The sequence below is a fragment of the Cercospora kikuchii genome (genome assembly GCF_019650295.1).
Source record: "Cercospora kikuchii DNA, contig_00002, whole genome shotgun sequence".
Lineage (NCBI taxonomy): Eukaryota > Fungi > Ascomycota > Dothideomycetes > Mycosphaerellales > Mycosphaerellaceae > Cercospora > Cercospora kikuchii.
Genome location: NW_025408583.1, coordinates 5,169,190 through 5,196,145, shown reverse-complemented (window position 1 = coordinate 5,196,145; position 26,956 = coordinate 5,169,190). Strand labels below are relative to the sequence as shown.

General features: G+C 52.3%; 10 protein-coding genes across 10 annotated transcripts; 5 read left to right on the top strand and 5 right to left on the bottom strand.

Annotated features, from left to right (window-relative positions):
- Window positions 1-1,027: 1,027 nt before the first annotated feature.
- On the top strand, window positions 1,028-1,660 carry CKM354_000427800 (uncharacterized protein; the record flags this gene model as incomplete). The annotated part of the gene is made up of 2 exons (XM_044799510.1): window positions 1,028-1,118; window positions 1,176-1,660. The coding sequence occupies 2 exons, from the start codon at window positions 1,028-1,030 to the stop codon at window positions 1,658-1,660; spliced, it is 576 nt and encodes a 191-aa protein (XP_044655445.1).
- Window positions 1,661-1,798: 138 nt separating this feature from the next.
- On the bottom strand, window positions 1,799-3,881 carry CKM354_000427700 (uncharacterized protein; the record flags this gene model as incomplete). The annotated part of the gene is made up of 4 exons (XM_044799509.1): window positions 1,799-2,275; window positions 2,410-2,691; window positions 2,756-3,525; window positions 3,575-3,881. 4 exons carry the CDS (start codon window positions 3,879-3,881, stop codon window positions 1,799-1,801), a joined length of 1,836 nt encoding a protein of 611 aa, XP_044655444.1.
- A 1,655-nt stretch (window positions 3,882-5,536) lies between these two features.
- Window positions 5,537-7,455, top strand: CKM354_000427600 (uncharacterized protein; the record flags this gene model as incomplete). Its single annotated transcript, XM_044799508.1, has 2 exons — window positions 5,537-5,695; window positions 5,746-7,455. 2 exons carry the CDS (start codon window positions 5,537-5,539, stop codon window positions 7,453-7,455), a joined length of 1,869 nt encoding a protein of 622 aa, XP_044655443.1.
- Window positions 7,456-12,087: 4,632 nt separating this feature from the next.
- On the bottom strand, window positions 12,088-13,053 carry CKM354_000427500 (uncharacterized protein; the record flags this gene model as incomplete). Its single annotated transcript, XM_044799507.1, has 1 exon — window positions 12,088-13,053. The coding sequence occupies one exon, from the start codon at window positions 13,051-13,053 to the stop codon at window positions 12,088-12,090; it is 966 nt and encodes a 321-aa protein (XP_044655442.1).
- A 233-nt stretch (window positions 13,054-13,286) lies between these two features.
- Window positions 13,287-14,141, top strand: CKM354_000427400 (uncharacterized protein; the record flags this gene model as incomplete). Its single annotated transcript, XM_044799506.1, has 1 exon — window positions 13,287-14,141. One exon carries the CDS (start codon window positions 13,287-13,289, stop codon window positions 14,139-14,141), a length of 855 nt encoding a protein of 284 aa, XP_044655441.1.
- A 354-nt stretch (window positions 14,142-14,495) lies between these two features.
- Window positions 14,496-15,500, top strand: CKM354_000427300 (uncharacterized protein; the record flags this gene model as incomplete). The annotated part of the gene is made up of 1 exon (XM_044799505.1): window positions 14,496-15,500. One exon carries the CDS (start codon window positions 14,496-14,498, stop codon window positions 15,498-15,500), a length of 1,005 nt encoding a protein of 334 aa, XP_044655440.1.
- A 67-nt stretch (window positions 15,501-15,567) lies between these two features.
- On the bottom strand, window positions 15,568-17,492 carry CKM354_000427200 (uncharacterized protein; the record flags this gene model as incomplete). Its single annotated transcript, XM_044799504.1, has 3 exons — window positions 15,568-15,897; window positions 15,948-16,213; window positions 16,313-17,492. 3 exons carry the CDS (start codon window positions 17,490-17,492, stop codon window positions 15,568-15,570), a joined length of 1,776 nt encoding a protein of 591 aa, XP_044655439.1.
- An 838-nt stretch (window positions 17,493-18,330) lies between these two features.
- Window positions 18,331-20,951, bottom strand: CKM354_000427100 (uncharacterized protein; the record flags this gene model as incomplete). The annotated part of the gene is made up of 2 exons (XM_044799503.1): window positions 18,331-18,887; window positions 18,938-20,951. 2 exons carry the CDS (start codon window positions 20,949-20,951, stop codon window positions 18,331-18,333), a joined length of 2,571 nt encoding a protein of 856 aa, XP_044655438.1.
- A 2,542-nt stretch (window positions 20,952-23,493) lies between these two features.
- Window positions 23,494-24,560, top strand: CKM354_000427000 (uncharacterized protein; the record flags this gene model as incomplete). Its single annotated transcript, XM_044799502.1, has 2 exons — window positions 23,494-23,628; window positions 23,685-24,560. The coding sequence occupies 2 exons, from the start codon at window positions 23,494-23,496 to the stop codon at window positions 24,558-24,560; spliced, it is 1,011 nt and encodes a 336-aa protein (XP_044655437.1).
- An 829-nt stretch (window positions 24,561-25,389) lies between these two features.
- On the bottom strand, window positions 25,390-26,563 carry CKM354_000426900 (uncharacterized protein; the record flags this gene model as incomplete). Its single annotated transcript, XM_044799501.1, has 2 exons — window positions 25,390-26,166; window positions 26,267-26,563. The coding sequence occupies 2 exons, from the start codon at window positions 26,561-26,563 to the stop codon at window positions 25,390-25,392; spliced, it is 1,074 nt and encodes a 357-aa protein (XP_044655436.1).
- Window positions 26,564-26,956: the final 393 nt, after the last annotated feature.

Here is a 26,956-nt window from a genome sequence, read left to right as displayed (position 1 = left end):
ACGACTAGAAGGCAAAGCACGGACGTCACACACGATCCTGCTGCTGCTGCACTCGTCCCGAACACGGGGAGATGCTCTTCACGGGGAGGAGGATTCGCAGCAGTTTCAAGCAAGGCACAGTGGGATATTAAGGTGGCGAGGTCCATGTCCTCTTGCACCTCCTTGTTGGTGTGCAGCGACCCATGTCCCCGACCAGCGAATGAACAGCGTATCGGCACACTTCACGCCCACCATTTGACAGATTCTACGCGCCAAATACTCTCGCTGCACTCGCGATAGGCCCAATCTACTCGCATTTCTGCAATGCGCTGCAGCTAGAGTCGTGACGGACGTGCCATCCTTCACCGACTGCTGCCACGTTGAAGAATGCGATGCAGCACAGTATTGGCGCCGTCGTGGCGGGCACAGGGACCACAAATAAACAAATGGCTGGTCGCCAGGCAACGCAAAGCTCAGACGCTGATGACGTGAGCTCTCCAACCACCGCTGCAACCCCACGCGCGTCTGCAACATGCACTGCGACGGATTCGTTATAGAGAAGGAGACGCCGTCTTTACCTCGTGCGCTGGTGCGTATCTGATGCAGCTCAATGTGGCTTTCGTGGTTTGCGATTGACCGAATGGGGTGGACTGGCAGGGAGCGTGTTCCCAGCACAACCATGCAAGGCAAGAAGGTGACTCGAGAACTCTATGCTGGGGCACACTGCCATCACAATGGCTTGCTCCGGAACGGCGAGCCTATTGTGCATCGAAGTTATCAATTGCACCTCATCTCATGTAGAGAGAATAGGCGCTGCCAACTTGCACTCCAATGCAATCGTCTCACAAGCAGGTTTTGCGGAAGCTGCGCTGTTCGTCGTTCATCCTGATGTCACTCGCTTTCATGTGACACTGCCTTGCCGCAAGGTACCACAATCACGGTAAGACTTACGTTGCTCAGCATCAAGAGCTCTTCTCTTCAACAGTCCTCTCATCCTGTTCCATCCCACAAACAACAGCACAAGAAAACAGGAACAAGAACAATCACCATGTCCGGCCGTCCATTCTACACAGACGAACTAGGCACAGGCCTCCGAACAGCCCAAGTGCTAGGCCTCACAGCCTCCGCCTTCCTCGCAGGTATGCATCCTCAATAACTCCCTCCCACCCAGCACTAATCTCTCCCTCCTTCTACAGGCAAAACCTTCTCAGCATCCTACTCCACCACCCCGGCCCTCCTCCTCGCCCCAGCACCTCTGCTCGCCAAACAATGGCAAACTCTCTTCACCCGCGACAAACTCCTCGCTCCAATCCTCAGCCTCTTCTCTAGCGGAACATTCGCCTACCTGGCCTACCGCGACCAAACCTGGACCAAACCCGCAATCCTCTACACAACCGCCTCCTCTTTGCTGCTAGCTTTGATTCCATACACGTACCTCCTCGGAGAGCCTGTCAATAAGAAGCTTGAAGAGAAGGCCAGGACATTGAAGGCCGAGGAAGCGGGTGTGAAGAGGGAGGAATCCGTGCACGGATTGGTGGATACGTGGGCTTCTGTGAATTTCGGACGCGCGGTTGTGAGTTTTGTGGCTAGTGCTGCTGCGATTTGGGCGGCGGTGGAGAGGCCGGGTGTTGTGCCTGCGAGTGCAACTTTGGCGACTGGGGCGAATAGGATGGGGAACTAGATTATTAGTACCAGATTCGAAAAAGGCAAGAAAGGTACGAATAAAGCTTGGTGAAGCATCATCAAGAAAAATGACTGAAAAGTATGCCTAAATGTACTTTTTGACGACAATAAAAAAACAAAAAATGTCATCCCAACATCACAACCCCCCAACAACCTCCGGATATAACTCCGTCGAGTTCCTATCCATCAAAATCCAATCCTTAATCACCGCAGTGCCATTCCCCAGAGCAGAAAGCTGCTCCTCCGTACAACTATCCCCCGCAGCCAACGTATAACAAACCTGTAATCCCTGCTGCACCGGCAAATCTCTCCTCAAATCCCTAATACTCTGCCTTCCCTCCGTGCCATACTGATCTGTGATTTGTACTTGGCCTGTCGCAATATCCCGATGCTGGATAGCGCGAACGAAAATTTGATATGCAGTTTCCGGTTGATTAAGTGGTGTTGCGTGGCCCGCATCGTAGATGTGAGAGAACGAGAGGTTGCCGAATTGTCGGACTTGGCCACCGATGTAGGTTGCGTTGGTTTGGATGGGGGTGTAGCCAGCGGAGCGGAAAGAAGTTTGTTGAGCGTAGGGAATGTTGAGAGCGGCGGCTTCTCCCGCGAGCCAGTTCTGTGAGCAGTGAGCAGGTGTAGTGTGTTAGTAATGTGTGTTTGATGGGCATGGGATTTTAGTTAATGCTACCGCCGCTGGGTACAAACGGAACGAAGGTGGGGACCGGAAGCGAAAAGGACGAGATGACTTACGCAGAGGTAGTCTCGATCGCCATGCGAGATATGGACGTTAATACCGTGATCAAGGAGATGTGCTAGTTTTTTCGCGTGGCCTGGGCGGATATCTCCTATGGTATCGAAGGCGCTCAAGACTGCTTCGGAGTATATCGACCAATTAAGTAGTACGCCGAGATGCTCTTGGACGTGTTGCTGGTTGAGGTAACCCGCCAAGAATGGTGGGAATATCGATATTGGTTCGAGCGCTGTGATGTCGTAGCGACTACGGCCGGTCACATTGAAGCGCCTTTGAACATTCTGCGTATCGTGTCAGCGCCTACTGGAATATCGGCAATCTGAAGAAGAAGAAGCATGGACTGACGTAGCCACAGAAATCGCCGGCATCGGCACAGATCTTATTGACAGTGGCATTGATGCCTCTGCTGTCCGGGTCGTAGAGTTGTGAGGTATTGCCACATTTCCACGTCTGCTCCAGACATCCGTCCTTCTTGTACAAGCTATCGATCATTTCATCGCGAACAGTCTTGTTCACGAGCTGCAATCCATATGTATTGTTCCAGACCAATTCCGGATACGACAAGTACGTGTCAGGGTCGATAAAGCCGCTGATGAGGAGCAATGTGTCGAGCTCGAGGATACGATCCGCTTCGGCTGACTTGAAGCTACCATTTCGGATACGTTCGTTCTGTCGCTCGAAGAAGGAGTAGAACTCGGGTCCGTACCGACCGCCATAGCTCTGGGTCGCCAAATTGATGCGCTTATTCTTCGGCGTATAGTGAGGGAATTCTCCCGTCCACACTTGGAGGAAGTGCCACGCGGCGGCGGCCGCTGCTACTGAGCCAAACGCAGTAGTAGTATTATCCATGTTAGGCCGGGTACCCACAAGTAGCGTTGAGTTTTGCTGTGGGATCTCATCGGTGGCATTCAACACAGTCGTGTTTCCAGATATGAGGTCTACCGTAAAGTTTTGAAGAGTGCTGTAAGAGAAGCCAGCACTCACTGGCTGGTCGAGATAAAGCATGTTGGCATCATTATTCCATGACCACGGGTTGAGCCTGGTGGAGTTGGAATCGGGATTGACGAAACATGGGCCATTCTCGGCGAGCAAGCCGATGGCCGATGATGCCCCAGCTGTCGTTCACAGTCAGCAGTGTTTGCGTTTCTACCGCTGTGTGCTTACGCCCTCCATTCATCCATATCACGAGAGGTGCATTTGCCGGGTCCTTTCGGCTTTCGAAGTACCAGAAGAACGTGTTGATTGGATACGACTGATTGAAGTCCAAGTCCTGAAGAGTATTGGGAGGTAGACGAACGTAGCCCGCATAGCCCTTCACGCCAGGAGTAGTCTCGCAGATGGTGGTCTCTTTGTAGCTGATTGATGCATTGCCACACCTAGTGTTAACAACAGTGACATTCCTTGGCTCTGCAGGGAACTGAGCGAGGCAGAATGTCGCCAGCGCGGCCAGACCAGCAATTCTACTAAACATCGTAAGAGGCCCGTTATGTATAGACTTGCTGAGCTCTGGACTTGTACGATCTTCTGCGTTTTGTGAAGAAACTGAGATGAATAATCAGTGGAGAAGGTTCTCAAGGCATGCCTGCTCTGGCATTATATCTTTAGCAACGTGCGGGCATGGATCAATAATCATTGGGTTGGTTGTGTCCGCGAGTTTAAACGGCTCGCTTCGACGCTGTCGGCTTTCTCGACGAGAATGTGGTATACAGATGGATTTTCTTGCTCTATAAAGGTGTCCTGACTGCTCAGCATTGCAACGCTGAGGAGATGCTTGAACACGCATCGTGCGGCAGCATCCTGACAGGCAGCTTCAGATGGAGAGGAGTAGAGCGTGCTGACGAGTTGAGTGCCGTCGCAAGATCAACATGTAGTTGTCCATTGTGACTGGCTAGTCGATGACCAAGAGGAAGCAGAAGTCGCAGCCGTGTGAGATTAGGGAAGGCTTGGCGCGCGATCCCGCTTTGAGCTTGCCCCTGCCCCCCCATGCCCCCCATGTCAGACCTCACGCCTTCACGCTCCAGATGCTACGAAGGAACAGCCGCCGAAGCAAGACCGCGTCGAACGCCGCAGTGTGCATCAGAGTCGCAGAGCTGTCAAGTCAATATCGGTCACTGCCGCTCACTCCTGTTCATACACTGCGGTCTAGAAAGATGCGTTTACGTGGACGAACAGGAATTCTCGCGTCATCCCAGTTGCCTACTTCCGCTAGGAGGCTCGAGGAACTGGCATGGCGCTTATATTGACAACTGATAATGCACAGTACATGCTCTTGCACTCACTCCGGCAATATGACTGGTTTCGACTGTCGAAAATCGGAGCGAGACTCCAGCACTGAGCTCACTCTGTCCGGTTCGCCGAGACGAATGGCCTGCCTAGTTTTCAGGTGATTGTCATTGTGCTGCTCTGGGCAAGAGAGATGCTGCAGCAATCGAATCGCTCGGCTGACTGAGAAGAGATTGACTGCGAGTGAGAGCTTGAACTTCGTGTTTCTACCAGTTGGCATTGGTCTGCCGGAGAGCACGGAGAACGGCTACTTTTGCCAGCTATTTCGATCCCCCACGAGCGGACAGGTATAATCTGATAGTATAGTCACGCGGCGCAATCTCTATCTTGAATGCAGAGACTGACATGTGTATAGGACCCCAGCCTTACTGATAAGAAGACCTCACACTAGATCAGGTTGGATGCTTCCCCGACCACCGCCTCACCTGCGTCAACGTGCATGGACCTCAGCAGATTCACACAATAGTGGTCATTCAGAGCGGGTCCAGGTGTGAGTGGAGCGCTATTGTTGTTGGTGAAATGTCAATCTCTGGGTGAATTGATCAATTGACAATAGTTATTCGTGTCCGCTGCACTTGGCACCGTTGACCTGTTGTTCGGTGAGTGAATTGATCAGGCAACAATAGAAACTTCACCTGCATTTCTATTGGCCGTTCCAAGAGCTCGAAACCTCACCTGGCCAAACCTCACTAGCATTTTCTAGCCGTTACTTAAGCGCTGTTTGCCCCCTCTTCCTTCACGTTCACGCCGATCACTTCTCCGCTCCGCTTTTTCGACCCATTCCAACCCAACACAGGTAAGCAAGAAACTTTCTTTCGTTCGCGGCGGCACGGCAGAGTAGAGATGGCGGGCTTGGGGGAGGCAACTTCCCCGCCAAGGGCGTGGAGTTTTTTGAGAGATGGGGAGATCGTCCTCCCAGAAGAGGCGATACAAGAGAGCCTTCGCAACCTCGCCGTCACCATCATTCGGCACAAACAGCTCATTGCGAGCCACCACGGCGTCGTAAGTATCCCCTCCACTTCCTCACCTGACCGCGGAAACTGACATATCAGGCCTTCGATGAGGGCGACCCACTTCTGCACTTTGTGTCCGTCACACACGGGCGCGCGCCCACCGCCGGGCGCCTCTTGAGGCTCGAAGACCTCAACACACAACAAGTGTTGAGCTTCCCTCACTGGGAGGGCGTCTGGTGCGCCACCATCGCCGACGTCCGCTCCATGCACGACGAAACGCTCGAGGCGCCGAGCAGCAAGCTCATGCACAACCACGGAAGCACGAGCCCCGAGAGCGACGCTCCTTTCACTATCGCTGACATGCAAGCCCTGCTGAGAGATATCTGGGCACAGATCACCGACCCACGTTTCGTCGGCCCACTCGAAGTCGCGGTCAGAATCCACGAGCACGCGCAGACTTTCCGCAAGGCAGACCTCGACTACACCTTTCAGCAGGCCTTTGTCGAAATTTGGGAGAGATACTCGATTCAGGAGAAGACCGACATACTCAACAACACTCTTGGAATGCTTGACGTCGCCCACATGAGACCTGACGAGATACATGAAGATCTTCGAGTCCACTGCTTTCCAAAGATCATCCAAGCCAGTCACGAGGAGCTTGGCATTCCCTACACAGGTCCGCACGAACAACAGCAAGCACCAGAGCCACCACTCCCATCTACCGACGAGAACACATGCTGCTGCCCACCTCACTGCACCTGTCGCATCGTTTGCCAGTACGGTATCCACGAGTGCGAATGCAAGACGAGAAGAAGCAAGACCAGATCAGCACCAGCACCCACCCCTGAAGTTTCTTCATCACCAGCGCCGCCACCACCCCCGGCAAGCAGCACTTCACGTCCGCGCGGTAACACGACAGGCAGTCATCGCTTCCACCATCCTCAAGGCGCGCACCAGCCTCCCCGCCGCCAGCCGCTCAAAGACGTCTACCCTACAGATTTCTACCTGTCGCGAGGTTCCGGCCGTTATCCAGCCTTCAGTTCGAGTCCTCCAGAGCCTCAGCCGGCGACTTTCGCAACTTCGTCTTCTCCGTTCCATCCACCAGCACAGAGGACCACTCCAGCACCTCCTGAGCATCAGCCGGTGACTTTCGCGACGTCATCTTCTCCATTCCATCAATCAGCAGCGAGGACCGCACTGGTGCCGCCTGAGCATCAGCCGGCGACTTTCGCTACGCCATCTTCTCCATTCCATCCACCACGAGAGAGGACCACGCCAGCACCTCCAGCTCACTTCCCACCACCAGCGAGTACCACGCCGGCACCGCTCGATCTCTTTCCACCGCCAGTGAGAGCCACACCAGCGCCTTTCACGCCGCCAGCGAGGACCACACCAGCACCTCTGTCTCTCTTTCCATCGACAGCAAGAAGCGCACCAGCTCCGCTATCTCTCTTCCCATCGACAGCAAGAACCACACCCGCACCTCCAGCTCATTCTCCACCACGCTCTCCAGAAGAGTCATCAGCACCATCCCGTCCGAGCCTGACCAACAGACGTCTCGTCTCCGCCGGCGGCAACCTCCCACTCTCTGCGCGCCCATCGATCCCAGAAACCTACTTGCCAGCAGCGCCAGCAGAGCGCGGATTTTCCATTTCCAGAGAAGAGTATGCCGCTTTACCAGCACCGAGACGCGCTCAGAACCCTGCTCCTGCCTACACTATTGGAGGAAGTGAGGCCGCGCCTTCCCGCAAGAGACGCCCATCGTGGATGAAGAGGGTTTTTGGCAGTAAGAAGGGCAATAGTGATTAGGAGAAAGTGAGGACAGGTGAGGATGAGTGAGATGAATGAGAGAAATTGAGGATAAAATGAGGCAAAACCAGGATAGAAGGATATAGATTGCATAAAAGAAGGGCTCACGCTATTGGTTGCATAATGTCCTCGATTTTCTCGTTTCTCCGTGCATCGCGTTGTTTCGATGCCATTGGCCGTGCAGACAGGCTTTAGAGGACAGAAATGACATCTACTGAAGATGCCGTTCATCGAGGAAGAGTGGCAAAGCAACTTCGATTCCAACAACGCCGCGAGCTATCTTCGTCCAAAACTGCTGCTTCAGGGATACACTTTCTCCGCATCTCAAAAAGCTCCATGCCGTCCAGGGTGGTCAATGGACGGGTCATTTTTCGTGGCCATGCCGTCCGGACGGTGTCCGGCCGGATGGACAGCTAATGGGGTATCTGCCGGCCGGCATTATTAATGCTAGCGTCCGTCCGGACATGTAAGTGAATCACCGGTGTCCATGGCATGTGAATTGACCTTGTTGATGAGAATGTCGTTCCTAGGGGTGTTGTTAGGGTCTGGGTCAATTGATGAATAAGAGCGTGTTTGATTGGTCAGATGCCAGCCTGCAGAGACGCCGGCCCGTGCGCCGACCTCCCACGCGCGACTTCTCAGAACGCGACTGGGGACGCGTTTCCTTCACATGCCAAAGTCCCTCGATCGCCCACCTGATCATTGGCATTTACGCACACACCACGATGGCAGGCGGTACCTCCAGCATAAGCGCCACCCACAGCATCGACCTGACACAAATCCACGCCGAATCGCAGCTCGGAACCGTCCTCCGGACGCGTTATACGCGGACCGGCTTCCTCGTCGATGGAAAAGCTCTTCGCGACTTTTACCCGACACCGCCAGGCAAGGCAGAGCACAGAGCGTGGGTCTGGCAGCATGGTGAGGCTGTTACGCATCTTCAGAGCTTCACCAACTACTGGCTGTGTCGTCTGTGCTTCGACAGCAGCCATAAGGATCACAGGAAGGTGAAGGTCATTCGGACTGGTGGAGGAACGAACTCGATACGCAGACACCTAGGCAAGCATGGCTACGAGCTCGATGGCACGTACAAGCAGTGTAAGAGGCGTCCGGTAGACGACGGCAACATCGCTAGTATGATCAAGCGTCAAAGGACGACCGAGAAGACTCCTGTTGATCGTACCGAGTGGAGGTCGCTATTCCTCGAGTATGCCGTAACAGATGAGCACTCACTTCGCGCTCTAGCATCTGAACGACTGAAGCGGCTAGCTACGTATCGTCAACCTGTTCTCGAGATGCTATTCCCTACTTCTCACAACACCCCGCGAGCTTGGATCGTCGACTTGTGTAAGAAGACACTGCCTCGAGTAAAGAGCGATATGGCTACGGCGATAAGCGGCATCGCTTTGTCGTTTGACGCGTGGCTAGCAGACATCGATGGCGGCACCGACTTCTTAGGTGTTCATGCTCACTACTTCGATAAGGACTATCAGCTGAAGACAGTACTTATTGGACTCGTACCAACCTATGGCAATCACACTGGTGAAGAGCAGGCAAACATCCTTCTCAAGCTGATCAGACAGTATGATATCGCGTCCAAACTGACCTACTTTATGGCCGACAACGCGTCTAACAACGACACGACGATCGAAGCTATTAGGCGCGAAATACCAAGTCTCCGACACCCTCACAAGTGCCGCCTTCGCTGCGCTGGCCACTTCATCAACTTAGTCGTTAAGGCTATGCTCTACGGCGTCGACATCGAGTGTATTGACCAGGCTTGCAACGACATGAATAAGGAAGACGAGGAGCTCGAAGACAGCGAGATCGTATACGAGTTTCAACGCGCTCTATCTCTACGTAATGCCGTCGATCGTCAGACAGCATGGCGAAAGAAGGGCTGTGTTGGCAAGCTCCATAATATCGTGATCCATGCTCACTATAGCGAGGCACGACGACACGTCTTTCGATCAAAACAACGCGAGGCAGACACACGACTTGTCGAGCTAGTGTTGAACGGCGGGATTAAGTGGCAATCTGACCACGACATGATCGAGCGTGGCCTCGAGCTCAAAGATCCAATAGAGCTGTATTGCTTACAGTTCATTGACGACCTTCGTGAAGACATACTCACCGCGGATGACTGGGCCGAGTTGAAGGAGATATTGAAGCTTCTCAAGCCGCTGAAGATGGCGTCGCTGAAGGTCCAAGCAGATGGCCAACACTTCGGTGGATTGTGGCAGTCGTTGACAGCTTTGGAGTCACTGCTAACTACACTTGAGAAGGCGAAGTCAGACCATGAACACGCGGCCAACTCACACCTTAAGGCGATAGTCAATCTTGGTTGGAAGAAGCTCGACAAGTACTATCGACTCAGCGATCGCACGCCTGCCTACCGTGCCGCCGTGGCGTTACATCCATCGCTCAAGATGAGCTGGTTCGAGCAGCACTGGGGTGGTATGAAAGACGACAATACGCAGCGCAAGAATAAGGCGAAAGCGAAGTGCAAGCAACGGCAGTCGCAGCAGCAGAATCAAGACGATATCGAGGCGTCCACGCTATGGACAGTGAAGGCACGACACGCGATTGAAGAGCTCTATAATGAGTATAAGATGCGGTGTCCAGCACCAACAACTAGGCCGGCGACACGTGAACGCGAGGTCGACGATTACACGGCATCGTTAATGCTCACGGACACTGTGTTGCAAGACGATCTGCAGCGTTATCTTGCCGAGCCTCTGACACCTTATATGGTTGGCAACAAGCCTATTAATGTCGTCCAATGGTGGCGTGACAATCGCCAGCGATATCCATTGTTGTCCAAGCTAGCATTCGACCTACTGGCCACGCCGGCGAGCTCGAGCGCGTGTGAGCGTGAGTTTAGCTTAGCTGGCCACGTTCTCGACAATGAGAGGTGGCAGACGAAGACAGACTACGCACAATCACACCAACTACTGCGAAATTGGTTCAAGAACGACTTTGTGTTGAAGAGACACACAAAGGAGGTGGTAAGAGCGCAAGACGATCACTTTAGCGGCGACGTGGACAGTGAGATGTCAAGCTCATATGAAGGCAACAGCCAGCAGACAGACGTGCGAATAGAGGGCTAACAACACCTTCCTCTGGCTTCATTTTTCAACATCCTTCCTAATTAGGCAAGGCGAACAGCGGACAGGGCTCCGGTGGACGGCATGGCCAATGAGAGGCTCTCGTCCGGACGGACGGACACGGCCGCTGAATCGGCCGGCAGGGCCGGCAGCAGTGCTGTGGCCGGCCGACCTGTCCATTGACCACCCTGATGCCGTCGCATTTCCAACCGAACAAGAATGGAACCTGCTCGAGAATCAAGAGCCACGTGGTGAACGAAGGCTATCTCCGCCGCAGGCTTCGAGACCGTGTCATGAAGGCTCCAGATAATAAAGTGTCGGAGCATGCTGGATTCTCAGAGAGACTCGGCAAGCTGAATGGGTGCATGCTTCATCAGAATCGAGAGAGAACTTCTCGAACGTGTTCGCTGTAGGAAGAGCGTCAAGCTCATATGTAATCTCACGTCTTGAACGTCCGCTCTGCAGCATTGAGTATGTGGATGTAGTGACATCGATTCGTTCTACCTCTGCAGAGCGCGTAGAAATGGATGATGTATCATTGGCGAGAGCTTGCGTCTCTACGCACAACTACTTCGATGAAACTGCGTGATTCCGTCATTGACACATTGTTCACGGCGATCGATGTCCAATCGTCAGCAACATTATTCTGGCCGGGTTGCGCAGAGCTTCGACAAGTTGAAGCTGAGAACGCGGCGCCTGCTCAAGCTACGTGGCCAGACTGTGACGGATTCGAAACTTCGGAATCGAGGCAAATGCGACCCAGTACGAAAGCCTGGAATCACGCCCGATGGCTTCAGTACTTGCATGTACCCGGGTTTACCGCGATTCTCTTGCGGGGCAAGGCTGTGAAAGATGTCGATCCTCGATGGCCAAACAAACGCGACCATTACAGAACGCACAATGGAGATATCGCCTGGAACGAGAATCACCGTCTCCCTCAGAAATTGGAAGTTCGCGATCAAAATGGTCGGACGATTCGTCCCAAATGTGGTAAATGGCTTGAATATGTGTTCTTGAAATACGGGACTGGAAATTTCGAATGTGAGGAGTTCTCAGATGTCGGTAATCCGCAGGACTGACCAGCATCTTAGACGGTGGCAGCGAATGGTGGAAGATCTCCTGCGATCTTCGCCACGCGAATGATCTCAAAGACTTGATGCAACAGGCATTGTATCACTTTCCTAATTTCCGAGAGGAAGCACAAGGCTCGCAAGGTTTGGATCGTGTTTTCCATGGCTTGATAGATGAACATCCAGGCAGATATGTGATCGATCAGGACTGGTACTACGCGCGTTAAGCCCGAGAACTTGGGTATTGTGCATAGACGTAGATCCGAGGCGGCTCGCATACCGATTGCATGTCGCTATGGTTGCGCTTTCGCCACTAATGTAATCGAATTTTCTGCTGGTCGGAGCGGGCTGAGAAGCAGCTTCATGCGCGCAAAGCTGACAGGTGTTTCGTCGACTTGGCTGTCCGTATAATTCTACCACTCTCGGCCAGAGAATCCATCTCTGGTCTCCGATGGTCATCTCTCTGGTTCTCCTCTTCCAAAATCGCTTGACTTCCACAAGTCCTGAGCTTTGTCGCACTCTTTGAAGTGCTCAAGAAATGCTTGCTTCGAGTATACGATGTCACGACGATCGTAGACCATCTGATCGAATTGACCAAGACGAAGTTTCTCTTCCACTAAAACACGGCACCCAACGCAAGATACTCCATTCTGAACCGACTTGTCCTTCGGATCATAATACGGAATTGCACAGCAAGCCATATAATCAATGCTGTAGTATAAAGGAACCTTGGCGAGCCCAATGCCCTTTTTGACGCCTTCCGCATGGAGAGTCGTGAGAGCTGGCTCGGCGGGAACGATGTCGAAACGCTCTTGGAAGTGCGTCTTCCCCATGGAGTATGCTCCTGGAAGGGTTCGCATGTTGCGAAGACTTGTGAATGATTTGGCTGAAAGTTGCCGCTTGGCTGTTTCAGCTGTAGTCATCTGGTTCTCGAATGACTGGACACACTTGAAACAGCAACGATTCCAGTTGACAAAGTGGACGAAACCGCCGTAGCTCTCTTCGCAGCGCGAGCAGGACTGCTGGCAGAGAAGCTGATAAAAGTCTGAAAGTGTGACCCATTGAGCTGACCTGGTTCGCAGTAAGGTACATAGGCAGTTAAGAGCGTGAGCAGCAACAACTTTGTACTCTGACAGTGATGTGACTATTTGCCGTGCTCGAAGGTTGACTTGACGCAAAGCGAATAACGTTTCGATGTCTAGGTCCAAGCAGATAGTGTTCATCAATTCCAGTGGTAACCGATCAAGTTCCCCTAGTGAAACCGTAGGTTCACGAAAGACGGACGACAAGGATGCTTTCACGGAGGCATGCTCTCGAGCTGGACACCAGATGGTTGCGAGCTCGTAGTCGATTCGATGGTAGGCACAGGCTCGCAGAATATCATCGGCGTTGGAAGCCGATGTTGACGCATCATATGCCATCCTCCTCCCGAGTGGAGCTGTAGAAACAGCTTCTCTCGACTCTGATGAATGTCCCGCAGACTCAGGCGACGCCAGGCGACGCGAGGTGACGCGCACGACGCGTTGATTGGGAAAAAGCAGGGGGAAGACCGGGACGCCTCGTTCCGCTTCCAAAATAGGCAAAGCGTACAGAACCGACACATACACGAGTGAACGAACCCACTGCTCGTCTTCCGTTCAAACACTCTCATGAAATGTCGTCAGATCAAGGGAAGCCATCGGTTCTGTCCATGGAAGTCGATGTCGAAAACGAAGATGAAAGCGAATATCGCATCTTGTTCGGCAAGCATGTCAGATACCTGAGTATTGCACCTGACACCTTTGAACAAGATGTTCTCTCATTTCCAATCGACTCCTTGCCGCCACTGCCTCTTTCTGATCCTGATTGGAAAGTGGCATACATCTCTCGTCAACCAGAATCTGACAAGCTGAATTACGCGTTATCGTACCGAAATCTAGCCACAGTTCAGAATGTTTGGCATCCTACTCGTATCGACGTGCTTGATCTGGGCAAAGTCGTTCAGTTGACTGCAGCAGCCTTTGAAGCTGTGCTACCACCGTCTGCATTATTGCGGAGCACATCAGCATCGCATGGACCCTCGCAGGATGTGAGAGTGATCGCCAAGATTGCACGATTCGAGTGGGAGATTCCACGCATCGAACGAGAGACACGCGCCTACCAGCTCCTAGAACAGCAGCAGGCAGCTCCAGGGCTCGCACCTCGCTTCCTTGGACACCTCCACGAGCATGGGCGTGTCATGGGCTTCATCATCGAGAAGCTCGAGCATAGGCAACACGCCTCTCTCGACCACCTGAAAGCATGTGAAATGGCACTTGGAGAATTTCACAAGTTCGGCCTCCATGGCGATGTGAACCGGCACAACTTCCTTGTCGGGCAAGACGGTGAGGTTACACTGCTGGACTTCGAACGTTTTGAGGAGGGTGCCACAGCAGATTCGAAGGCGAAAGAGATGCAGACTCTGGGGGCAGAATTTATGGATGAATCAGGAAGAGGAGGAGGTTTTAGATCTGGTGATTTTGTAGACTGAAGAGCTCACAGCCTGTTCAGGATCGTGGACTGGAAACACAGCGTGACCGAATTTTGATCGCATGGGTGCTTTGTGTCTGCACTGGCGACTGCGTCTCGAACGTCGACTTATTCTCTGTGGCCTTCATGTATGTTGTGGGCTGGATGTGGGAAGCAGATCGTGAGAAGTGTTGTAAGCGGTCTGCTGAACGGTCTTGGCACGTCAATGACGCATTCATTACCACCACGCGTTGCGTTGTGCGCCTGCAATGAACATAACATCAAACATGTTGTCTACACCGCTGCCTCACAGTTCTACCTTCTCCTCTACCAGTAGAGCGAGCACAAAACCCCTCGGAAAGCCACCGTAGCAGCCATGGAACACCACCGTCCGCACAAGAATGCCTCATTCGAGGGCTACTACAGCAAGTTCGACCTGCCATCAGGAGCGCACCTAGCATTGGTCTGCTGCCAGGTTAAGGGAGCTAAGCAGAAGCCAAATATGGTCTCGTTCACCTACGTGCCCAAACATGACGCTGCTTCTTACTTCCAACGTGAGGTCTTCTCGGTCGACATGAAGCAAGAGGCAAGCACCGAGGACAATGGCTTCGTGATTGACATACCCGAAATGGGGTACGTGCGATGGTATGAGGACCACACCGAGTACAAAATCCACCATGCGGACTTCACATTGGAGGCAAAGACGCTGTCTCGTACAGCTTGGTCCAAACACGCCAACACTCCTGAAAGCTGGCTGGTCAATTTACCATTGCCTCTCCATTGGCATGTGCAATCGCTGGCCTCTGAATGTGATTATAAGCTGGAAATCCGTGACTACAAACTGCCACCTCAAGATCAAGCAGGTCGGGCAATGATTCACGATGAGAAGAACTGGGCGACTTCTTTTCCGTCCGCGCACATGTGGCTTCAAGCTAGAGATGGGGATCGCGGATTCAACTGTGCTGGAGGACAAATTCTTGGAATGGAAGCCTTTCTACTCGGATATCGGAGCAAAGATCTCGAGCTGGACTTCAGACCGCCGTTCGCTGTCCGTGTGCCTGGTCTGGGACCATTCATGACCTATACGAAGAACTGGAACGACAGGACCTTCGAGCTGAATGTGCAAAGCTTTCGCCAAAAATTGACTGTCAAGGCTTTTGCACCCAGGAACACTTTCTTCTCGTTGACTTCGCCATTTCCGGAGGGGCACAGGGAGAATTATCTCGGACAGAGCTTCAACGCGACCATTGAAGTCAAGATCTATGAGAGCGAATGGCTCAGCCCGTGGAAATTGGTTCGCGAGGACAAGTTCGAAAATGCTAGCCTGGAGTTTGGCGGTGGTTACTATCCTCCTGCTGGGAGCAAAGAACGCTTTCATTGAATTCATTTACGACAAATGCTTATGCTGTGCAAATTATACTACACCACGCGACCTCCCGGCAATGGCACTACAGTGGTCTGTACACGCCGCTGCCCAGCGTCTCCAACACCACAGGATCTTTTGGTGGAGAGGAGCTTTCGTCTCTCAGTGGACTGATCTCAAAACTTCTCTGCCGTGGCAAATCTTGAGCATCCGGACTTCTTCTCGGCGTGTTAAGCCTTGCTGAAGGTGGCGTTCGAGGCGTCAAATTTGCTGACAACGGCGCATCGTTGCCGCCCTCTGGCCGATTCCAAGCCAGAATATGCTGATTTCGCCGCACATCTCTCGAGAGATCTTCTGGAGGATTCTGGCGGCCAAGGATTGGAGACTCCTGGCTTACTGGGCTTCGACGAGCAGACTAGACAGTATCAGTGATGGAATCGAGAACATGATATATTTCTCACTCACCGTGTCTTCCATTTCAATCATATGCTCCACAAACACGCTCGATCTGGAACCACTTTTCTCAAGACTGGACTTGGATGCCACCGGCGTGCCATCGAGCATTTGAGGATATCTGAGAGCACCAGCACGCAATACTGCTCCATCGTTCTCCGCTCGAGACCCGGGGTGGTACGCTTGATACCGGCTTGCATGCGCGCCACATGGGTGGTCGCCTGGGACATTGCCGAAAGGATCAGCACTCTTCTGGACTTCGGACGGACGCTGGAAACCTACACGTACCCACTGTCAGACCCAATTACGGTCCTCGCCATCTTGGTAGATACTTCGCTGTCGAGTATGAGAATGCTGCTGGGGCATGTAGTACGCACCTCCTGCCGACATGTAAACATCATTTGCAGTGCTTCCGGATCGCTGGTGTAGGCCCGCCGTTACTGTCGTTACGTTTGGGTTGTGGTGAAAGCCATCATATGTGTCTTGTGGCGAAAGCATCGGGCGGCCGACTTTGCGCTTCTCTCGTCGTTCATCGACCTTCCGTCGGTATCGCCGGGTCAGGAACGCGATCAGCAGCAATAGGAGAGCGAGTCCTGCAATGCCACCCACGACTCCTCCTGCGATTGTTCCGATATTTGTTCCGCCGGAGCTCGATCCTGAATCCGGCTCACTACTAGCAACAGCAGCGGGATCGACTTTGTAGCACGTCACGTACGAGGCGACGAGAGCAGTACTCTCTTCGCCCGACGATTGCTCATTTCGAAGATAGCAAATTCCAGAATCGTTCCCGACGAACGAGAATCCGACACAGTCGGCTCGGTACGAACAAGATGAGAAGCACTGCCCATACCCTCCTCTGTCGACTTTCACCAGCTCATAAGCGGCTCCAGCATTTGTCGTCGAGCACTTGATCAAATACGGGATTCCAGCGCTGTCTGTGAATCGATCCAATGAAGCTTGCGGACACTCAGGAGGTGGAGTTGCCAGAGGTGTTGTAACAGTCGATACTGGTGTCGAGGCATTCGCTGTTGAAGTCCCTGTGAGACTCGCAGAGGCCGTTGTACCTGGTGTCCCAGTCGATGAAGATTGTGATTCTGTCACTGTTCTCGTCACGGTCGCTACTGTATCACTGGAAGTTGTGCGAGTCTCGCCGTTTATTGTTGTGGTTCGCTCGATTACGCTGGTGGATTTGATTGTTGTTGTTCTTGTTGCGCTGACAGGCGCTCCGACTATCACGGAGCCGCCTTGAAGTTGGCGTTTTTCGACATCGGAGGGAGAGATGGGGACTTCTGTTATGGTAGGCTTTAGAGGCCCTACTGCTGGGGTTGAGGCAGAATCTGCTTTCTCGGAATTGATTGTTACTTCGAGTGGAGTGCTTCCTCTCCTCCGTCCTCTGACTCTACTTCTGCCCAACCATGTTGTGAATGCTGTCTGTGTTTCCGCTCCCGTTTGTGTCTCTTCGGGCGAATGTGGCGAATGCGATGATGGTAGTAACGTCGTCGTATTCAGCGCTTGCTTGATGGCTTCCGCCACGCTTGTGAGATCCGGAACATACATGTTGACTGCTCTCAAGCCTTGCAGCACTAGGATGTGTCACAGCACTGAAAGCTTGGAGATATCAAAGATGTTTCTCGACGAGTTGGTCTGCGTTGCCGCATCTGGTGATCTGAAGGACAAAGGATGCCGTGCCATCATCGTTGCTGGATGGGGACAATGGTGTGGGATCTGGGACAAAGAAAGATGGTACGTTGATACAGTCTATTGCAATTTTACTGCCTGGTGTGCAGCATAGTAGTCCAAGAAGTGATAATGTCGAGATCAGAGCTACGCAAGCCGTTATGTACATCGCTATGTTTCCCTGTCAGGGCGAAGCGATCGTTGTAGTTGGTCGGGAGTCTGGAGAGCTGAATCGCGCACACACACAATAGTCGCATTCCAGCGCGAGACACTTTGCCAAAAGCGGTAATCATCACATCAATCACGAATGAGAACGCTGAATTTGGTAAAGCGATTGAATCCAATTTGCGACTATGTAGGCGGGCACTGTGTGGCCAAAAAACGCCAGTTGCGCTACAGCGCGAGTGAGCTTCATCCTGCCTCATCAAAGCAACCAATTTCCATTTCGTACCCAACTTTTGTGCTCAGACGGCGCATCGCTACACCTGCGCACGAAGTTTTCTCCTTCCAAATGCGTTGGCGAGTCTCTCGTTGGACTATCCTAGCCGCCAGCGTGTCGGTGTAGCAGTCAATATCATCGATTGCTTGAGCCGAACCAAGATATCAGAGCAACTGTCGGCCACCGCTGTTTGTCACATCTCCTCTTGTTCGTCTTCGCTTCTGCATTCGCTCGCTCAAGCTACTCCATTTGCTAGCCCAAGCTCATTCTTTTCTGGACTCAGGGCTCTTCCTTTACTGATTCAACCTCTTGCTTTTGACCCTCCACGAACGTGTCCTTGTCGAACCTGAACCACTTGTTGAGACGTCTGCCCATAATACGAAGCATAATAGGATCAATGCTTGGATCTGGGTGAGGACGATGGAAGTTGATGCTTCCACCATCTCTGGCACTCTTGAATGTGAAGACCGAGCCGCCACGTGGTGTAACCGAGAATTTGGCATCGATCATGGCAGCAACGAAGTCTTCCCACTTGATCTCGCCTTGATGGTCGCCTTGGGTCTCGTACATCTGCCGGAAGATGTCGTATGAGCTTGGCTCAACTCTGATACGTAGAACAGAGAGTTTCTCCACAGCTTCTGCAGTTTCGGCAACACCGCGGTCTCCTTGATCGAGATCATTTGTTGCCGGTTGTAGAGGTCGGGTCTTCCACTTGACCTTTTCAGTGGGTGGCCGGAAAGTCTCAGTGGTCTGGTGACCCCATAGTTTCTGCGGTGATGCATCGGTCTCTCCAGCCTTTGCGGCAGCTGTTACGATAGCCGCTGCTGTCTTTGCCTCTGTGCAGATGTCAGTGCTTATTACACCTCATTAGGGGCGCCAGACTTACCTTGAGCCTCGATAGCATCCACAAGAGCGCTCCGTTCAGCTGCTACCATGTTCCGATACTCCTCCTTTTCCGAGACGGTGATGGCCTCGTAGTGGATATCCACGTACTCGGTGATCCAGTCATTTTTCAGATCCCGCGTCTCTGCCCAAGGCCCTGAATTGAATCTCTTGCGTACAGCGTCCCAGAATTGCTGGAATGCGTCTTCTGATTCGTCAAATATGCGCAAAGCCTCCCTGTTGATACCTCTTGATCGACTGGGAGTGCGGAGAAACTTTTCGAGAACATCGTGCAAGTGATCGAAATTATCGCGCTGGGCGGTCCTGAACAATTGAAAGACCAGTTTGCGTGAATCATGGTCCCTAGCGCACGACAGATCTTTCATCTCAGCGAAGGGACGAGCTCGAGGTCTGTGTGAGCGCACAACTGTCAATGCTTCATCGATCGCAGCCATGCTGGACAACACACTCAGAAGTAGTGAGTTGGTCCGAGCCGACTGAACCTTGGAATTCACCACTATGTGCTCTACCATATAGAGGTGGTAGGCCGCTGGATGACGCTGGTACCCATGATGTGTGGCGAGCGCCATCAAGTGGTAGAGCAAGGGATCCGTCTTTTCGAAAGGTGTTGCCGATGCATCAAGAACTATGTCACGAAATTGATACCTCAAACAGTGCTGTCGAAAAGTGTTGGAGCACATTATGATCGCTGAAATGTGAACGGATTGCGACCTGAACTCATCGAGCAGAGCGCGCTCGAAGCTAGCGAGAGCAACTTCGTATTCTTCTGGAAGAGGTCTGCCAGCAATAATCGGTTCTTCAATGGCTTCAATGATATCCAGAGACTCTTCCGCTTCGATAAAGAGGGCACGCCAGCCGTCCCAGATCGCCAGAGGAATCACTGCTGTATATGCCTTCCACTTGCGAGCGTCCTCGGGGCCAAGACCTTCCATCGTGGCGCCTTCAAACCGCGATAAGTATCTCCGCAGGTACGCGGGATCTGTCTGCATGAGCCACAGTTCGTCAGCTGCGTCATTGAATCGTGCGCAGAAAACGTCCTTGAAAACGTCCAAACTGAGCTTCGCCGGTGCATTACAGTACCAGCTGACAGAGCCAACGTCTTCAACCTGCTCCTGTATATCCTTCAACTGATCCAAGATAAGAGCATCAAGACGGTCGCGTCCTTGGATAGTGGTCAATTTCGGTTGCTCAACGATCGCGTCGACGAAACTTCGCAGAAGTATAGACATCTGGTGCTGTGCCTGGAAAACAAGGGAAGCCATGGGGAATCCTATCATGTCCAGTCTGTGTGCAGCATCCTTCTCCCAAGAGATCAATTGACCATACTGGTTGCTATGCATTTGCACGCAGTGAGAGTTGTAGGACGTGCGTATCATCGGAGCTGTGAACCAGCTTTCTAGCTGAAGGCAATCAAACGATACCCAGGCCGCCGGTCTCGAGCGAGTACGATGGTAGAGCAGGAACAATAGATTGCTCGCTTTCCGACTCAGCGTTTCGACGTCGAGGTATGATAAGAGGATGCTGTTGTGGTACTTTCTTAAGAATGCAGGAAGGGCAGGGCTGTTCCTCCTCTTGAAAAGTTCGTTTACCAAAAATCCTGGCCGCGGTACCACGTCCGGCATGGCTTGCCGTATGATGTCTCTGCGCTTATCAGAAGACCGACTCTTCCATGCCTTCACAATCGTGTTGCCATGTTTCTCGATGAATGTTCGAATGTAATTGAGGTTGTTGATCGTAGCAGTCTTCAACTCCTCGATCTGCTTTGCGGCTTCTTTATCCGTGAGACTTCGCTCATAATCCAGTTTGGCAGCCTGATCGGGTCCAAACCATTGGCCGGTACAGACAGTGCAGCGGGTATCGCATCCCGGCGACGAGACTGATGACTTGTATAGGCTTTTCGGATGCTCGAAACCATACACTGCGTGTGAGACGCCATTATTGTTCTGAGCGACAGTTCGTCTTCTGATGGCCTCGACGCCCGAAAGAAGACCGGGCATATTTACGTTGTCAGCGCGTCCCCTCCCCTGGCGACTGTAATCGTGGAACCGATACTGTGGGCAGAGTGGTGCGACTATCGCCTGAGGACTTTGCTGTGTGGCGCAATAGTGGTGTGCAAGTCGGGCAGAGATCCAGTGGCCGACCGCGACATGCACCGCGTTGGGAGGCCGTGATGTGTACAAAAGCTAGTATCTGTGTCGATGTTGCGAGAAAGATGCAAAGCTCGAGCAGAACCTTCCAGCAGCCGGATATGCGTCACCGAAAAGCGTTACACGGCGAGACAAACAAGCATTGCTCGAGTGACTTCAGCCATTCACCACAATGGCCAGGTAGCGGACCGTGGCCTTGACTCGCCCTCGAACGAGAGCCTCTATGCGAACCGCTGATATATTAGTATGGACAGCGCGACGATATCGTAGGCATAAGTCATAGAGCTTTTAGCTGAGTGCATCTATGTTCGCGTCCAGGATCCATATGTGAGTATCGAAGTGAGGTCGCTGACCATCGTGCATGCCAAGCAAGGTGAGCAATTTCTGGCAGACATGGGTATGAGAGGCGACATTACCAAAACATCGTGATTCCATCTGCAATTGAGCTGTGACAGTGCACAAGTATGCCACCAGATTTGGAATCTCTTCGAGTTCGGAAGCAAAAGTCCTGAAAGAGCTCCACCCGCACTGGCTCAAAACAGCAAACGGCCAACTCCACAGTCTTCACTTCGCAACAAAGGCGGTTCGACATATCTCCTCGTAAGACAGTTGCCGGTGACAAAAGATCAGTGGCCTGACGAAGCAAAAAGTCTAGCAACTTCCACAAGTTGAATTCGAACCCCTGATCCGCGCCAAGTTGCAAAAAGACAGAAGTCGCAGGCTCTTAAGTGTCCCTTGCCGGTACTCCGACAATTCCTTGGCTTCTGTCTTGACTAAGGACCATTCCAGCTTGCTCATGTCTGCTGCCAACTTCTACGCGCAGGCGTGCCGGAAACAAACGCCCGTCCAGAGAGCGGAAGTGTGCGTTGAGGCGGTGCATGACTTAGGCAGCCAGCCCGGCACGAGGAGCATGATCATGTCCAGTGAATAAAGAGTGAATAAAGCGTCCGGACGATCTGATGCAGATGTTAGCCGAGATATTGGAAGAGCGGCTTCGAAAAAGGCGGGTCGCTGCTTCGAATTGTACCAAGCGAGACTGTCCACACAACTTTGCTGCGCTGAGCTCTTTATCTGAACATCATACCTCGTGATAGATCTCAGTCTGAGTGATAGCTGCTGCGCATGTCTCACTTATCGCCGCTTCCTGACTTGCTCACAGTCGGCAAATCATGGCATTTGCGAGGTCAGCGCCGCCATGCCATATCGAGCGAGTCTTGCGCAATGCACCAATGATCGGACGAGCAGGACATGCAGAGCGTGTCGGGAAAGTGATGACCTGCTGCTCTGATTGCCGCACAGAGTCAAGAAGTGGTGTGGGTGACTGCAATCACCCACAGGCTGCTGGTAGACCTGTCTTCGGCAAGCAGAGAGTGCGCTGTGCTGTGAATACATTTCTGCTCAATACAGCAGGCCGGCACCGCGTAGCATGTGGACTCCAGCTCCGGCATCATTTTGGTGGCCCTCGGCGTACTGAAGGCATGGCCTCTCTTCTTGCCACTCCCACTTCTTGTAGCTTCCGCTCGGATAGAGGTTGACAAACAGACTGTCATCATCGGACAAATCTTGGAAGCCTCTTTTGGCCCTTCACGAAATTTGGAGGAAGCCACATTGTAGCCAGGTACTTGCAGCTCCCGCATATCATTTCATAGCATGCCTCTGCTATTTCGGAAGTGTTGGACAAGTCCAGACAAGGCTGTGACTCGGACACTCATGCTGCCGTTCGGATGCTCCCTGAAAAAATGTTGGCCTCTGCTGCGGACGGATACAACGTGGCCGTTTCTCATGTTGAGCAAGGAGAAGGTGTGATCGGATAGACGTTGGATGTGTCCGGGTTCCTGGAAAGCATAGCAGTGCAAGGTTTCCCAGCTAGGTTCGGAGACCAGACCACTGTCGATGGAAAGTCTTACTCCTTAGGGGGCTCAAGCCGATGACCATCACCGAGACTCGTCCGTAGAATGGTGGTGATTCTGAGATATTCCTTGCTGCCATGCTGTGATCTTGAAGCCAGGAGATGGACAGTGCCAGCATATATATTCTCTATTTCCGGAAATACGTGCCAGTAGACAACCGTTATTGACAGCTTGGCGAGTCATGTCTAAACCCAAACCGTGAGGGCTGAAACGCAGCCCCAACATCTCCGACAGCTTCACGTGCCAAGGAGCGACAGACTAGCAAGGATTCGGTGGCTTAAGCCGATGACGGATAACAGGAGCGGGCACGTCTCACGGTGTATAGATTCATGCATCTTGCTTGCTCGGGCTGTCCTGAGAAGACAGTAGATCGTCCAGTTTTTGCATGATCCGCCATACTCAAATGCGGGAGCTTGCCTCCTGTTTATCCTCTTGACCTCGTTCACCGCTGCTCGACTTTCGCTTCCGCTTCAACACTCACCATGGCGCCTTCGCCGAAGAAGAAGAAGCTCAACAATGGCAGTGTTCGCAAGGCGAGTTCTGTAGCATCCGGGCATTCGCGCAATTCTTCGGTCAGCAAGACCGAGGTGATCATCAATGTCTACGACCTCTTACCTGTAATTCCTCCACAATCTTGTCCACAGACCCGGAGAGACACTAATTGACCATCTAGCCCGGCAGACTCTCCTCGCTACTCTGGACAATCGGCGGCAGTCTCCTCCACTCTGGTGTAGTCATCAACGATCGCGAATACGCCTACGGCGGCCACAACAAACGCGGTGTCACAGGCGTCTACTATACGCGACCGAAGTACGAGCCTCCGGGAGGCACTCACCGCATAAGCATCCTGCAAGGCTTCACGTTTCATTCCCCGCACGAAGTCGAGCGCATCATAAAAGAAGTCAGCGACGAGTTCCTGGGCCCGAGCTATAACCTCTTGACACACAATTGCAACCATTTCACGTCGTCTTTGGTCACGGCGTTGACAGGGAAAGCTGCACCGGCATGGCTTAATCGCGCAGCTTCGATAGGATTGGCATTGCCATGTATGGTTCCGCGCGAATGGATTTCCCCGCCAGACGTTGAGACAGCAGACGGCGCACTGCTGGAGGATCAGGAGGAGCATGATGATGACGATGCGATTGAGACGGCACATTACAAGGATGACGATGACGACGACGCTGATGAGAGAGCGAGTATGTTGGAAACAGAACGACATGCGCGCCTAAGAGAGGAGCAGAGACGAGCACGAGAGGAAGAGTTGAGGTATAGGAAAGAGAAGAGGATGAGCATGAAGAGTGGTGGGGCAAGCAGAATGAGCAATGCGAGCCTTGTCAGGGATAATGGGAGGAAAGGAAGCGCGACAAGTAGTTCTGCGGAAGAGGACGTGGAAGAACAAAGTCTCGCTGGCGGGCCACGGATAACGACAACTGATGAGCCGCCTCCGCGGTTTGTGAAGAGGACGGACAGTCAAGGCAGAGAGCTACCTGTGGCTGAAAGAGCACCATTGCCAAGGTCTGCCTCTAGTGCTTCGGCAAGTAAGAGTTGAGAAGGAGAAATCAGTTTCTTTGAGTTGGATATTTTCTTGGGGAGGGTTCATTTGGTTTATTGAGATACCCACGCATGCGATCGTTATTTTAATTAAGATATTAGAGCTCAGATAGCTGACCCATTGACACATACTGCCAGAATGGCGTTCTTCTGATGCCTCATGTTCTCTTTGAGAGGCTACCCGGTCCAGAGATGGTCAGAGTTATGTCTAACACTCTTATCTGTCAAGTAGACCAATTCAATCCTTGAACAAGAGCATGAAATAACATCAAGGACCTATGAGACTTAGGAGTCAAACGATAAAGGCTGGCAACAGAAGCAAAAAAGCGTGGCAACCGTCCTCGACGACTGGCATCCCAGTACCACAACGCTATCAGAATAGATCTTTTATCTCCAACCAGCTTGTGCTACGAGATGACTTGACCAAGCGACCACGGCGATCAATGGCGACTTACTGGCAACTCCACTGAACCAAGGACGATTGCTGAAAAGCGAAAATGCAGGAACATCATGGCATCTGGGAAAGTGAATGAGATATAGGGTCAAGTGGGAGGTATGATAAGAAGCTGCAGCTCACGTTGACAGAAAGCTGTTCCACCTGACAGGTGGAGAGGAGAGGAGTTGATAATTAAACAGAGTGGCATTGATCCTTTCCTCTCGGGTCCAAGAATAGAGGCAACTCCTAGCCCGCCTCTTTCGCCTCATTTATGTGATCAGTGGCCGCAAGCATAGTAGCTCTCGCTCCGACCTTTAAAACAGCCTTTGAACTCCTCGCTAAGCATGACAGCCATAATTCTTACTCCTCCTCGCAACACACTGAGAACGCTCTAAGCTCTGAGGTTCAACGTCTTCCTCTTTCCCAGAGCAGACGTGGTCCTATTATGAGACGGTCTCTCAACGTTTCCATTCTCCTTCCTCACGTCCTCCACACTACTCTCCCCTGCTGCACCATAAAACCTCTCGACGATCCTCTCTCGATGCCCCACCAAATTCCCAAACCTCCTCAGCCCCTCTGCCAAAGGATTATGTTTCCACCCCAACTCCTCATCCAGCATCAAATGCAAATAAGCAAAGACACTCGCATCGAACAACCCTGGCCTCTCAGCTCCGAAGAACCACTCTTGCTCCCCCAATAGCTGACTTAGAGCCTCAAATGCCTCTTCAGCTTCTTTTAGCAGAACATCTGCGTCCACAACATTCGTCCCCGCGCTCTTGACCAATTCCTCTTCAGCCGCAGCACGTAATTGCCTTCTAATTGTGAAACGCACAAGCGAATGATTTGAGCAAGGCGAGACGTATAATCGCTGCATCAACGCGTCGTTTTCCGGAGCGAGGTATAATTGATACAGCCAAGCTTTCCGTATTCGATTGTCGGTGAGAGATTGGTAGGCTTCGAGGCGGATATCGTTGGGTTCCGAGGAAGGGGAGTTTTGTGTATTCGCGAGCCATTTCTGAAGTTTGTTCGCTGGAATGGGATCGGATGTCCTCGAATCGCCGGTTTTGCTCGAAGTCGCAGGTTGAAGGAAAGGTAATGAGCCGGAAGGAGAAGCGTGGTTGTTCGAGGAAACGAGAGAGAAAGGTACGTCTCTGAAACGGAGATATGTCTGTTGCGTATAGCAATTCTATCGTCAGCCTCAATTTTACCACCAATCCGCTCCACTTCCAATGCCCTCAAATCTTCAGACAGGACATGCGATTTCTTACCTGCCACTTCAAACACCCCGGATTAAAACTCGGCCTCCCAGCTCTCACATCCTCTTCCCTTCCAAAAACATGCAACGCATTCCCCTCTCTTTGCTTTTCTCCAGGCGCTCTTGTTGGCAAAGCATTTCTCTCATATTCTCTTAACGGGAAAAGATCGAACACGCGCTTCACAGGTGCGGGCAGCGCAAACCAGCTCTGTGGTTTCGATCGAACGACAGCTGAATTCGCAGTTGTGGTGAGGGGTGTAACGCGCGATTGGCCATCAGAAGTAGTGTCATCGTTCGACATGGTATGCATCCATTGCTGTCAAAGCGAGAAGCTAAGAGAAGAAAGCAGTGGAATGCGTGAAAGCAGTGACGGAGTGCAGCCAGTCGTCGGAGGTGCCATATGCTTCGCCGCTTTCCCGAATTAGACCGAATGTGGTCCGAGCGGCGCCATGTAGACGACGAAGACAGGCAGCACGATTCTCGAAACAGTATATCAAGCTGAAGCAGGTGTACAAAAAAAAAAAGAACGCATTGGTGGAACACAGAAATTCAAGGATGTCCATGCTAGGTGCCATTCTGAGTTTCTATGTCTTCCCTTCCTCTCTTCATACCACAACAAGTTTGAATTCGAGGAGTGGTTGACAACCCTCGTCGAGGACCAGCCTGTCCTGTGATGTGTGTTGGCAGGTACTCAACCATGCCA